This window comes from Ascaphus truei, chromosome 5 (assembly GCF_040206685.1).
Source record: "Ascaphus truei isolate aAscTru1 chromosome 5, aAscTru1.hap1, whole genome shotgun sequence".
Classification (NCBI taxonomy): Eukaryota; Metazoa; Chordata; class Amphibia; order Anura; family Ascaphidae; genus Ascaphus; species Ascaphus truei.
Window position 1 is genome coordinate 136,655,161 of NC_134487.1, and position 13,894 is coordinate 136,669,054.

Here is a 13,894-nt window from a genome sequence, read left to right on the forward strand (position 1 = left end):
CCCCCCCTCCCTCCCTCCCCCCCCTCCCCCCCCTCCCCCCCCCCTCCCCCCCTCCCTTCCCCCCCTCCCCCCCTCCCTTCCCCCCCCTCCCCCCCCTCCCTCTCCCCCCCCCTCCCCCCCTCCCTTCCCCCCCCTCCCCCCCTCCCTTCCCCCCCCCCCCTCCCTTCCCCCCCCCCCCCCCTCCCTTCCCCCCCCCCCCCTCCCTTCCCTCCCCCCCCCCCTTCCCCCCTCCCTCCCCCTTCCCCCCTCCCTCTCCCCCCCCCTTCCCCCCTCCCTCCCCCCCCTCCCTTTTCTGTTGCCGCAGAACCCTCGAGGGATTCTTAGCGGTCACTGCCCCTTTTCTTCATGTGTGGCTCTGTACTAATTGGTTCAGTAGTGTAACATAAATGGGAACATATGGGTCGCTATAATAAATATGTGATTTGATAAAACATACAATGTGTACGTGATTTCCTCAAACTAATGTACAGTATACAATGTTTGTATTACAGGAGGAATAGGGTGCAAACTTCTAATATGACTACAGTACATCATTGCTCCCAGCTGGACTTTGTCTATTAGCAGATCTGCTTCCCATTCCATCAACAATTGCCAACAATGATCTCATAATCTCAGTCTTTAAATACAGCTGTGTTTCAGTATAAATAGAGAGGAGAAGGCAATGCTAATATAACTTCATCTAAAAAGATCATTCACAAATAAAACAGGAATAGCTCTTTTTCAGCCATGCAGTCAACACTGGCATTCCAGCTTCTTGCTTCGGTTTTGCTGTGCCTAAAAGGTATGTAATTTTACCATAACTATTGACTTTGTAAAATCACAAAGAAAATTGCAATATATCTTTTAAGAAATAGGCAGTGTGCGCTACAACGGCATTGTGTATCAATGCTTTAAGGGCTTTGTTTGCTTGCAGTGATATCCAAGTTAAATACAGTTTGTCAACTGAAACCTGGCTCAACTTTGGATGTTAAAAAACTCTTGTCAAGGATGCCTGGAATCTGCAGGGTAAACCTCCCTAGTAGACCGAATAGAGCTGGGGTGGCAAACTCCAGTCCTCACCAACAGGGCAGGTTTTCAGGATATCCCTGCTTTTAGCACAGGTGGCTCAATCATAGACTAAGCCACTGATTGAGCCACCTGTGCTGAAGCAGGGATATCCTGAAAACCTGACCTATTGGTGGCCCTTGAGGACTGGAGTTGGTCACCCCTGGAATAGAGGATATGATCTGTGGGGAGGTAGAGCAAAAACCATCCATAAGTTTCCCTTCAAAAACAAGAGCAATAACCTCTTTTACAAGTGTTGGGGTACTTCTTTCCTTTTGCTCAGCTAAATATAGATATGATTGCTTTCAGTTAAGGTTTGCTTTGAATTTTTTTTTTTTAAAGTGTGGGGGGTGGGGGCGATAAACCATAAGGGACACATTAAAAGTGGATAGATGCACAGTATTACTAGAAGCTTTCTTAACTATCACCGGCTTTCATTTCGTTTTAAAGACTACAAGAGACAAGGAGTGCCCAATGCTACATCCAATTGACAAAACACATATGATGAAAAGTATAAAGTAAAATACTTCAATAATAATAATAATATTAAATACTTGGTTATTTAGTTAACCCTTTGGCCAAAGGCGTCATAAGTTCCTTACTGCTGGAAGGTCCACTAATTTTCTGTGGATTGATGCCTTATAGTGCAAAAGGTGACCATGGTAAAGCGTGCACTGCTATATGCTGCACAATCAGCAGTTGAACATGTTCCCAGGTGAACTTGTCCCTGTATCTGATGGATATATATTAGCACAGCTGGGGTGACAAGAAGAGATTGGTATGTGTTCTAGATAATGTAATCTAGGTTTGGTCTGCTACATTAACTGTAGCTAGAATAGATATCTCCTGGTGGGGAATGTGTACAAATCAGGTATCAGAAGTATTTCACATGTAAATACTGAGAGATGCTACCCGTGCTTCATTTCTAGTGCAGTTCTAATAAAAAATGTTCATGTCCAAGTCTGTGTTACCAAAGCGGTCACCTCTTTATTTTCCAAACGCAAAAATATTACTCTTCCAAACCACACATTTCCTCCGTAAATCATGGTTAAAGTGCAGAAGAAAGGCATAGTGGGGCAGGAGCACTGGCCTAACATACACATTACATTAAAATGTCGTTTTTCTAGGTGCTGCTGCGAAAGCTGATGAAAAGGTTAGTAACTATTGGTAACTATTTAAGTACTAACTTCCAATGAAGAAATTGGGGATGGGAGAGAAGTGTCAGCAAATAAACGACGCTTTAGTGCTTGATGGACCTGGGATTGATGTTAACTAGCCAAGTACTGTAATATCATAATGTACAACATTTAGTACTTAATTATAATACTTACTTAAAAGGATCACATTAACCCCATGAATAATGTATGATATTGTATAAACCCTGTCTAGTAGTTTACAGTACTTGAAGTACAGATGCAGCGGCCGATATGCGAACAAATCTCGAAATGGATTTCAAGATTTGTCCGTGATCCTCACAAGTTTTGCTGGAGCAGACATAATGGCCCATCGGATTAACACAGCAGGGGTCCCTGTTGTGTGAGTCCTACCATGGTCTGCCTGTCTGTAATAGACGCGCAGTAAGATATAGGCTGAATCAGTCACTCTAACTGCGCGCATCTCACAGGCGATCGCGTGGGGTTTTATTTCATTTTAAACATTACAGTAATGTAGCATTGTGTCTCCGGAACTGAACTGTATTGATTTCAGGTCCGGGGAACCCCTACTTCCAGAGATATATGCCCTGCTTTTTACCCACAGGATTAATACCACAGGCCGGCGGGGGTCCCACGGTGGTCTCAACGGGTGTCTGCAGGCCCCACTGTACACCCTGGGTGTCTGGGGGCCCTCGGTTGGTCACTGTGGGTCCTCGGGGACCCCTTATGGGTCCCTATTTCCTCCCCGCAGGTGTCCGTGGGTCCTCAGGTGGTCCCCATGGGCATCCGGGGTCCTCGGGTGGTCCGGCTTTTGTATTAGAGTGACCCTTGACTGCTATAGTACTGTTATATTATATGGGTTTGATGTACTACTATAACAATCAATGGGTACAGAGTGGGTATAGTGGGTCCTGGGTGTGTGGTTAGGCCTCCATGGTGGGTAGCTGGGCAGGGTGGGTTAACCCCTTAATTACTATAGCAGTTATTAACCGCTAAGGTGATTAAAGGGCTAGGGGCCATTAGGTTGTATTTTGCTATGTATGCTTTCTGACAACGGAGTACATGGACATGTAGTATGCTGACTAGAATGCCCTTCATATTGCCAGGGGTAAATAGAACGGTTTTTATTTACTTTATTTATGCTGCATGGCTAATGTTGTTTAATAAAGGGCAAATAATCTATTATCCATATCTGGATAATAGGTATGTTGCCCATTACTGTACTGTATGTGTTTGGAGGGGGGCGAGCAGGTGTATTTATTGGCAGGTCATGTTTATTTTTTTTAAATACAGGAATGGTACCCCAGGCCAGCGGGAACCCACGGGGACCACCCAAGGACCCATGGACACCTGTGGGGAGGAACCATAGGGACCACCTGAGGGCCCCCAGACATCCATGGGGACCACCCGTTGGGACCACCTGGAGGCCCACAGAGCCTTGCGGGGACTATCCGAGGGCCCCCAGACACCAGTGGGTACCCTCCGGGGTGCACTGTGGGGCCTTTTGGACACCCGGGGACCCCCTCTGGCCTGTGGTATTAATCCTGTGTCTATAAAAATAAATATTGGTTTTATGTGGGGGCACAGGGTTGTATTTATTGAAATGTGGGCCATGTTTATTTTTTTAAATACAGCAATGGTACCACAGGCCAGCAGGGACCCTCGGGGACCACCCGAGGATCCCTGGACACCTATGGGGACCACCCGAGGACCCCGGATGCCCACAGGGACAACCTGAGGACCCATGGACACCTGCGGGAAGAACCAGTGGCCCCACAGCTGTGTGGGACCTTCGGGGAACACCTGAGGGCCCCCAGACACCCATGGGGATGACCCAGGGACACACAGACACCCACAGGGACCACCGGGGACCCCATAGGGGCCCACAGGGACCACCTGGAGGCCCACGGAGCCTAGTGAGGACCACCTGAGGGCCCCCAGACACCTGTGGGTAGCCCCTTGGGTGCACTGTGGGGCCTGCAGACACCTGTTGGGACCACCCGGGGACCCCAGCCGGCCTGTGGTATTAATCCTGTGTGTAAAAATATTAAATAGGGTTTTATGTGGGTGTACAGGGGGTGGGTTGTATTTTGGTGGTTATTAGATATTTTAATTTAAATTGTATTACTAGTGTATTGCAGCCGGGGGTCTCCGGAGCAGAACCTTGTTGATTTGAGGTCCAGGGACACCCTGCTTCCCGAGATACAGGCCCCGTTATGGGGTGCTGGTATGTCCTATGCATGTAAATGTCTCACGTCATGTGATCGGGACATTTCAACGCATAGGAGATAGCGGCACCCCATAACGGTGCCTGTATCTCGGGAAATAGGGGGACACCGGACCTGAAATCAATTCGGTTCAGCTTCGGAGATCACCAGCTACATTACTGTAATGTTTAAATTTAAATAAAACCCCCGCAATCGCCTGTGATAGGCGCGCAGTTAGAGTGACTGATTCAGCCTATCTCTTACTGCGCGTCTATTACAGACAGGCAGACCCCGGTAGGACTCACAAAGCAGGAACCCCTGCTGTGTTAATTCGATGGGCAATTATGTCTGTCCCAGCGAAACTTGTGAATATATCTCAACCTACACGCGGCACAACGCAAAATTTACCCAGGTAAATGTATGAATAACAGCCATTGCATCTGTATCCAGAGAGAAGATGTTTTTACTATTACACCCAGGGTTCTGACAAATCACAAAAAGTGCTAGTACCATGTCTTTGTTATGAATTACAGGTGGATTGCAGTGCCTACAGTTTGAGACATGCAGCCGGCGAAGAGTTCGCCTGCGCAACGGAGCACTTTCCTGTGTGTGGGACTGATCATGTAACTTATGGAAATCAGTGCACCCTGTGTGACAAAATACTGTAAATATATGAACTTCAAACCGTTTCTTCAACTGGATATGAACTGCTACACATCATCCATTAAATAACACGTCACACACACAGGAATAGCAAAGACAATAAGTATATTGATAGGTTTGGGAATTTAACATTTGTATTAATAGAATAGATGCCACATTTCATAGGATGAATTATGTATAGAAACGAAGAGTATGTATGTTTCAAAATATAGGGGGGCTAATGCATTGACCCCCCCCCCCCACCCCCATTTGTGGGGTATGACACTCAATCTTCTCCTTTAAATGCCATTCATTTAACCACTGTATGACGTATCATAATAGAGTGAAAAAGGTTTTGAATACAGCAGAAAGAAAAGATCCCATAAAACTTTGCACTTACCCTCCGTTTGTAAAGGAAAATATGAATAACCCTAAAAGAGATAGATCTATCCCCACAATTTTAAATAAATGTTTAATCATTATTCAGACACAAAAGAAAATTCAATGTAAAACATATCATTAGTAGCCCTTTTAATGATCTGTATGTTCTGAGGCTGGGACGATTACCTATTTAGCCCTATATATCCATATTGGTAGCTCCAAAATTAAACAGAATGTTTTAAGGACACCCAAGAGGGCTTCCTTATATGCATAACATATCCATAGCCCATAATAGAGTAAAGTGGGAATGCCTAATCAACAAGTGTGTATGTGTATATATATATATATATATATATATATATATATATATATATATATATATATATATATATATATATAAAACCATGTGTGTGTGTGTGTATATATATATATATATATATATATATATATAACCATGTGTATATATATATATATATATATATATATATATATATATATATAACCATGTATAAAATGGTTTTTGAAGCAAAAGGTGGTTCCCAGAATCCCTTGCTGCAGTGGAAGTGCTGTGTGCTGGGTGATAATGGTGAAAGGTGGGGTTGCAGGCCTGCCTAAGACATGCAAATGAGCATACAGTATATTTCCATTTGCTATATGCTTTGCTGTGGAGGGTTTTTGTCACTTTTTTTACTCACCATAACTTAACTAAGTATGGTAAACCCCATACTCATTGCTTCATTGCATAGCCAGTTAACCAACCCCACACTGATGAAACCCATTAAGGTCAAAACAGCTGTCTGTGGGTGGGTTTTCTGGCTATGCATCTTAAAACCAACACCTCTCCTGCAATTTGCAGGAACTGCAATTGGCATTAGACAGTGAGGCATTTAAAGTGAGCTTTTTAAGTGATAAATATAGTTAGACAATAGTTTGACTAGAGGTGACTGGGGACTGCATCTTTCTGCAAACTTTTTGACTCACAACAACAAACGGTAAGCTACTCAGATCACACTATGATCCCATTCTTGCTAACCTGCATAATTTAACCACCCACCCCTTTACAACTTCTTTCACTGCAGCCTCTCCCAAAACTGACCGCACAAAACACTGAAACCCTGAACTGACTCTAGCATTGCAATGCACCAAAACATTTGACAAGGAACAGGCACACCACTGCTGTTTAGTCTGCACACACTCACTTTGTTCACAACAGCTCCTTGCAGCACTGCCTACCTCTGGCAAAATGAACCTGCTCTGTATCTTAACATTTTTTTTTTCTCCTGGCCTCATGGAGATTTTACTCTCTCTATACACTACAAACTCCTCCATCCTGGCCCACACCCAACATCACCATACACCCTGGACTATTGAAAAGCCTTGCACTATCTACTGAATGTTGGTGGAGAACTCTCAAAACCAGCATACCAACCACTGCTCACTCTAAGGGCAAACACCACAAATTTACAACCTCCAAACAACTACCCAAATTCCTACTCGTACTGTTGCTCTCCTTAGCAGGTGATATTGAACCTAACCCAGGTCCTCCCATTTCAGCTCTGTCCCATGCCCCTGAGAATTCCACCTTTAAATTTCAAAAAAGGCCTATCTGTCGCCCGTATAACTATCCGGAGCCTGCTGCCCAAACTGGATGAACTAAGAGCATGGTGCCTTATGCATAAACCCAAAGCCATCATTCTTACAGAAACATGGCTATCCCTTAAAACCCCTGATGCAAATATCGCCATTCAGAGATACTCCATTTTTAGGAGAGATAGGTCAAAGAGAGGAGGGGTGTTATTTTATATTGCAGACACCTTACAATTTACACTGTTAAATTGCCCATCAAGCCCACCCTCCTTTGAAATTCTAGTTGGCAAAATCTGCCTCCCCTTTTCTAAGCCCATCTTGCTTGCTGGCATCTACCGCCCCCATAAAGCCCCTCTATAATCCCTGACTGATATCACCCAATTTCTTTGCTCCATTTCCTCTCTGAATGAGAAGAGTGAGCTGCTAGTTCTTGGGGATTTCAACTTCAATTGGCTTGACCCTAAAAACCACAAAATCCAGATACAACTCAAGTCACTTAACCTATCACAACTCATTTCCCAACCCACACGGATAAACCTGAAATCGCACAACCATTCCTTGCTAGACTGGATTCTCTCCTCAAACCCCAGCAGAATCCAATCCTCTGGCATCCTTCCTGACATTTTCAGTGACCATGCAATAGTGTACTGTGTAAGGAAAATTAAACCGCCCCAATCAAGCCCTAAAGTTCTCCTCACTAGAACATTTAAAAACTTTAACCCACGGGCGCATGCACGACGGCAAGGAGCATGGTCGCATAAGATAAGTGCTCCGTGCCTCGCTAGAAAATATCATTAGCAGAAACCTACTAATTTCATCCACTCAACGGAACATTTTACAAATAAAGCCCCACATTGTCCCGTGATGTCTAGGAAAACCCCCAAAATAGCCAAAAAGAAAGGGCTACCAGAATATTTCGGCCGTGCAGGATCGAGCGGAGCAGGGGGAGAAATGGCGCCGCATTCAAATGCCGGATCAGAGACTGAGCCGGACGGGGAAGGAGAGGAGCGGGATAACCCGGCATTGCGTCCAGTGAGACAGTGTGACCTGGATTAACTCTATTAAAACCTGAAAGCACTTCTGCGGGCTGAACTTAAGGACCTAAAGAAGGAAGTAACCGGTCTAGGTGAGAGGACGAACGTCCTAGAGAATAAAATGGACCAGTCGATCAGGGCAATAAATAGACAGGACCGCAAATATACCAGTCTCCAGGACCAAATTAATGAGCTGCGGGATCGCCAAGAGGACTCAGAGAAAGGGACAGGCGTAATAACCTCTGGATTAGGGGGGTCCCTGAAACCGTCCTGGACAGCGAGGATTTTATCCTGAAATGGCTGGAGACTCTGCTCCCTGACACCCCTAAAGAATACTTAGCACTAGATGAAAATATTTTGGGGTGCTCCAACCCGCAGAAACTCCATCCAATAATATGAATAATATTATTTTTAACCCTGGAGAAACCAGTGGGAGTGGGTAGGTACTTAAAGACTTGTAAATGTCAGTAACAGCAGTCAAACTTAGCTATGATAGTCTGAACCAATAAACCCCACTCACGTCATCTCCAGGGTTCCTCTGCCGGCGTGCAAGCCAAGAAGGATCCAGAATCCAGAGACATCCAATAGCAAAAAACGAATGGCGCACAGCCAGGGAGCCAGGTGTGGAATACTTAGCACTAGACAGGTGCCACAGAGCCCTGCGATCTAAGCCGCTAATGCACGAGCAGCCACGGGACATTGTGCTCAGACTGCACTATTACCGCACAAAAGAAGCGGTCCTACACAAAACGAGACACCTGCCAGTAGTGGAGTATGAGGGCGTGAGAATGTCCATTTTCCAAGACCTGTCCCCAGAGACACTAGCTCGCCGAAGGGCCCTGCTGCCTCTCACAATGATCCTGAGAGATAAAGGAGTAAGGTACAGGTGGACCTTCCCCTTCGGCCGGCAGGTAACGAGAGGCGGTAAAACTACCACCCTCTGAGGACCAGAAGAAGGGCCAGCTTTCCTCCATAAGCTGGGCCTAGGAGAAGCTCCGGCAGCGGAAGATCCAAATGTCGCCCTCCCAGAACCCGTATGGGAGCAAAGGGCAAAATCCCCCAGAGAGCAAAGGGGAGCAGTACAAGCCTAAAGGTCTCTGCTAAATATCACGAATAAAAAGTTCAATGTTGAAAGAGTTCCGTTAAAAGAATTACTATATGTCTGGTTCCCGGCCACGGTGAAGCTGATACCAAATAAAGAAATCCACCGCCGATTAAAAGAGCGGTGAGCCCTGACACCCCAGCTACAGATGTCCAGCGATCACGCAACATGCACTAAAGCAGAATCCCTGGTGAGAAAATTTGCGGCCTACCTTTTCGATGATGGCAGACCCCGACGCAAGATGGCGAAGAAGCTCCAGAAGGCGGGAATCCACAGTGACCCGCAGGAGCAGGAAGAGAGTGGTGAGTGGGAAACAGGAGGAGGCGCACGCACCTCCGCACTGGTGAGAGACGTCCTCCAAAATGGCCACCTCCCGGATGCGCGTCACAGTTGAGTCCCGGAAGGAGCGACGCCATCTTGGAGGTGGCGCGGAACCAGCTTCCACCGTCGTGGCCAGAGGACGTCACAAGCAGGACCGAGGACAGCCGAAGGCCCAACGAGGCATCCAGAATGCGCCGGACGGCCCGCGCAGGCTTGGTTTAGTCACCTCACCGGCCTGACGCGGGTTTTTTGAATCTGGGAAGGGTATAAAGAAGTACGGGAAGGGAATTAGTATACTGTAGCGCCGCAGCGGCGGAGACACTAAGCGAGCGATGGCAGGGGGAGAGAAAGACAGCAAGTTAGTAAGATGATAAAAGCAAGTAGATGAGGGGAAATAAACAGAAGTGGAGACATTTAAGGAGACAATACTATAGGAAGGAGTATGGAAGTAGACCTGAATTAAAGCGAGGTAGGGATGCAGCAAGTAGTAAGGAAGTGGCAGAGGGGAAAGCAAGGGGGTGAGTAAGTAGGGAGCTAGAAAGAAGGAAGAATAGAAGTAGAGAAGAGAGGAAAACAGAAATCTAAAGAATTGTGCAAGCTGGATAGTGGGAGTGGTGACTGGAAGTGGAGTGAAGGGGGATGTGAAGTAGGACTTAGCATGTTAGGTATCAGATGAGGTAGAGAAGTCTGAGTAGGTAGGTGAAGCTAGGTTGAGAGAGAAGGGGGAAGGGAAGTAAGGAGCAAGGAGACACAAGGTTTAGATAGACAGATGAGATCGCTGGGGAAGGATGAAATCAAAGGGAAGGGGGACGAGAACAGGAGGAGAAGCAAAGAAATACAGGTTGCTGAGGTCATGACACCGAGGGATTAGTCTGGAACACTATAGGGGTGAACAAGGCCGGGACAGACTCTGGTTATGTATAGTATAAGTTAGGTTTCGTTAATTCGAGCTCAGGAAGAGCAAGGCAGGAGAGGGGGGGAGTGACCTGCTTCAAAAGTCTGCATGGGCCACGCACAAGGGGGGAGGAGGGTGGTTCTCCAGGGCCCTAGTGAAGTCCTTTGGGACTGGACGCGGTGGGTGAGTGAACTTCATCCCACATTACCTCTGGACTGTAGGAGAGGAGTCCAGCTACCCAAAGGCGCTGATCTCGTCAAAGAGGCGGCGTCACCGAGACGACGAGAGTTCTACTGTCTTATGTCTTGTCTAGTGTTTGTTGTGTCCCCCCCGGTGTGCCCTCTTATGTGCCCCCCCTTGTGTATTTCTGTAGGTGGTGAAGAGAGGTGCTGCAGTACGAGGAGAAGAGGAGGTCGGGATTCTGGCCCAGGAGCATCAGTCGGGAACAGATATCAGCAGCAAAGTCGTCTCATACTCTTAAATGAGTAAGGAACTCAGGCTAGTATCACATAACATTAAAGGGTTTAACAGCCCGGCTAAACGCAGAGTCGCCTTCCGAGATTATAAGCGTAAAGGGGCAGAAATTCTGTTTCTGCAAGAAACACACTTCTCTCAAGACAACTACCCCAAATTCCTGGATAAGGATTACACGACACACTTTTTGTCTTCCGCGAAAGTTAAAAAAAAGGGGGTGGCCATACTAATTCATAAAAGAATACCGTTCGTACCCGATAAGTGATTCAAAGATAAAGAGGGCAGATTCCTCATTGTAAGAGGTGCAATCCAAGGGTTCCCAATTACTCTAGCAACAATATATGCCCCTAATGAGACGGCCCCAGGTTTTTTCTCTACCTTCTTTGGGAAACTCAACAAAGTGGCCAGAGGTAATATTATTGTTGCAGGGGAATTGAACAGGGCACTGCGAGAGGACCTTGACAGATGTTCATCCACTAATATTACACACAGACCTGACATACTAACAATTAAAAAAGGGCTACGTGACTGCCAACTACTTGACATATGGAGGGAACAACACCAGAGACTGAGAGAATACACCTTCTACTCACACCCACATGACACATATAGCAGGATCGATTACTTCCTTGTATCCAACAGAATGGTCCCTGGGGTCTCTCGCACCGAGATCCATGATATTTCATGGTCAGACCATGCATCTATAGAGCTGCGGTGCACACTAATCCCACTAGACAGACCTAGAGCGAACTGGAAACTAAACGAAATTTTGCTGAAAATCCCAGCCTTACAGGCGGAAATTGGGGAAAAGCTCACACAATACTTCGAGGAGAATGAGGGGAGTGTGGCAACGCACTCCACACTGTGGGAGGCCCATAAGGCTACCCTCAGGGGGGTCATTATGAATCTGGCCGCTAAACGGAAAAGAGAGCGGGAGGGAAAAATTTTGAAGCTAGAGGAACAGCTAGTGGAGCTTTCCTCCCTTCACAAAAAAAATAAGAATGCCCACACGTTGACTCAAATATTAGCCACTAAAACTAGTCTTAACCTCCTCCTCTCCGCCCAGGCTGAGAAGGAATTGACCTGGTCCAAGCGAAAATTTTATGAAAAAGCTAACAAGCCTGACACACTACTTGCCAATAAGCTAAAAAAACAAGCTTCCAAATTATCACATTCACGCAATCCGAAATCAAGAAGGGGACCTTACCTCCATCCCAGCGAACATAGCAGGGGAATTCATAAAGTATTACGAAATATTATACAATGGAGACAAGGTAACCCATAATCGGAAAACAAAAGAGGAGTTACGGACCTTCTTAAAAGAGGCACATTTACCAATTTTGGAGAGATGCGACAGGGAGGCACTCCAGTCGGACTTCTTGATGGAGGAACTCTCTCGGGTCATCAAAGCACTAAAACCGGCTAAAGCCCCAGGGCCAGATGGCTTTTCGAACTTATATTACAAAAAATATTTAAAAATTTTAGCCCCCCACATGTTAAAGTTATTGCATGAAATCTTAGCAGGGGCCTCATTCCCAGCACAAATGCTCCAAGCCTCAATATCGGTGATCCATAAACCCGGAAAGGACCCGGCAGACTGTAAGAGCTACCGGTCCATTTCACTGATTAACTCGGATCTCAAAATATACTCTAAACTTATAGCCAACAGGGTGGGTAGAGTTCTTCCCGGGTTAATTCACACGGATCAATTAGGGTTTATCGGAGGTAGACAAGCGGCAGATAACACCAGGAGAATTATTGACCTAATTGATCTGGCCCAAAAAGAAAAAATACACTCCATGGTGTTAAGTCTGGACGCTGAGAAAGCCTTCGATAGGATAGACTGGCCCTACTTAACGGAAACACTGAGAGCATTTGGCTTTGAGGGACGCCTCCTGCAGGCCATCCTGGCGTTGTATAAAAACCCAACAGCAAGAGTGAGATATCAAGGTTTCCCCTCAGAACAATTTGAAATCAAAAGCGGAACACGACAAGGATGCCCGCTGTCGCCACTACTGTTCGCCTTATGTATAGAGCCCTTGGCGGCACACATTAGAAATAACCCAGATATATCTGGTATCCCAGCGGGAGACCAAATGCACAAAGCCGCTCTATATGCGGACGATGTCATTCTCACATTAGCCAAACCTCTCACATCTCTCCCAAATGTATTCAATATACTGGGCAAATTTAACCAAATATCGGGATTTAAGATCAATCAGTCTAAATCAGAAGCCCTCAATATAAATCTACCAAAAGAAGTGGAAAAACTGATTGACCTCAATTTTCAGTTCAAATGGCAACCCTCCGCTATCAAATATTTAGGGGTTTATCTCACAAGGGATTACAAAACTTTATATAAAGCAAATTTCCCCAAGATCATAAAGACGCTGGGGGAGGATCTCCGAACCTGGATGAAGGGGATTATCTCGTGGATTGGGAGGATACATAGCGTGAAAATGAATCTCCTCCCAAAGATGCTATATCTCTTCCAGAGTCTCCCTATCCCTTTGGTACAGGCGGACATCCTCTCCCTCCAGTCAAAAATTATGAAATTTATTTGGAACAGGAAAAACCCAAGAATTGCTAAAGGAATCTTAAAACGTCCCACATTAAGAGGAGGGTTAGCGGTGCCTTGCTTGCAGGCCTACTATAAAGCAGCCCAATTAGGGCAGATTCTCCAATGGCACACTGACCCAAGCCTACGGAGATGGGTAGAGTTGGAGAAGAAATGCTGTGCACCAATTGAAATCCGAAATTTAATCTGGCTACCCAGAGAAGGGTTACGCAAGATGAACATTCCGCTGCAGACCATGGTCAATTCATTAAAAGTTTGGGAGGCCACGAAATTCAAATGTCAATTGACTACCAAAACATCATTAATGACGCCAATAGTGGGCAACCCAGACTTCGCTCCGGGCCTGAATAGCAAAAACTTCTTGATCTGGACTCAGAAGGGGTTTTCCCGTCTAAAAGATCTGGAGGGCATAACGACCATACAAACATTTGATCAAATTAAATCCTCTAAGAATATCCCAAACAGCGAATTTTTT

At 46.0% G+C, this 13,894-nt stretch overlaps 1 protein-coding gene across 4 annotated transcripts in view; it reads left to right on the forward strand.

Annotated features, from left to right (window-relative positions):
• Window positions 1-520: 520 nt before the first annotated feature.
• Window positions 521-13,894, forward strand: part of LOC142495428 (serine protease inhibitor Kazal-type 6-like) — a 73,324-nt gene continuing 59,950 nt past the window's right edge. Inside the window, exons 1-4 of one of the 4 annotated variants that reach the window (XM_075600930.1) lie at window positions 521-781; window positions 2,172-2,197; window positions 4,939-5,069; window positions 10,741-10,852. In XM_075600930.1, the coding sequence (XP_075457045.1) occupies window positions 5,036-5,069; window positions 10,741-10,852 (146 nt within the window). In that variant the 5' untranslated portion in view covers window positions 521-781; window positions 2,172-2,197; window positions 4,939-5,035. The remainder of the gene's footprint in view (window positions 782-2,171; window positions 2,198-4,938; window positions 5,070-10,740; window positions 10,853-13,894) is intronic. The other 3 variants (XM_075600928.1, XM_075600929.1, XM_075600931.1) reach the window with 3 other exon arrangements.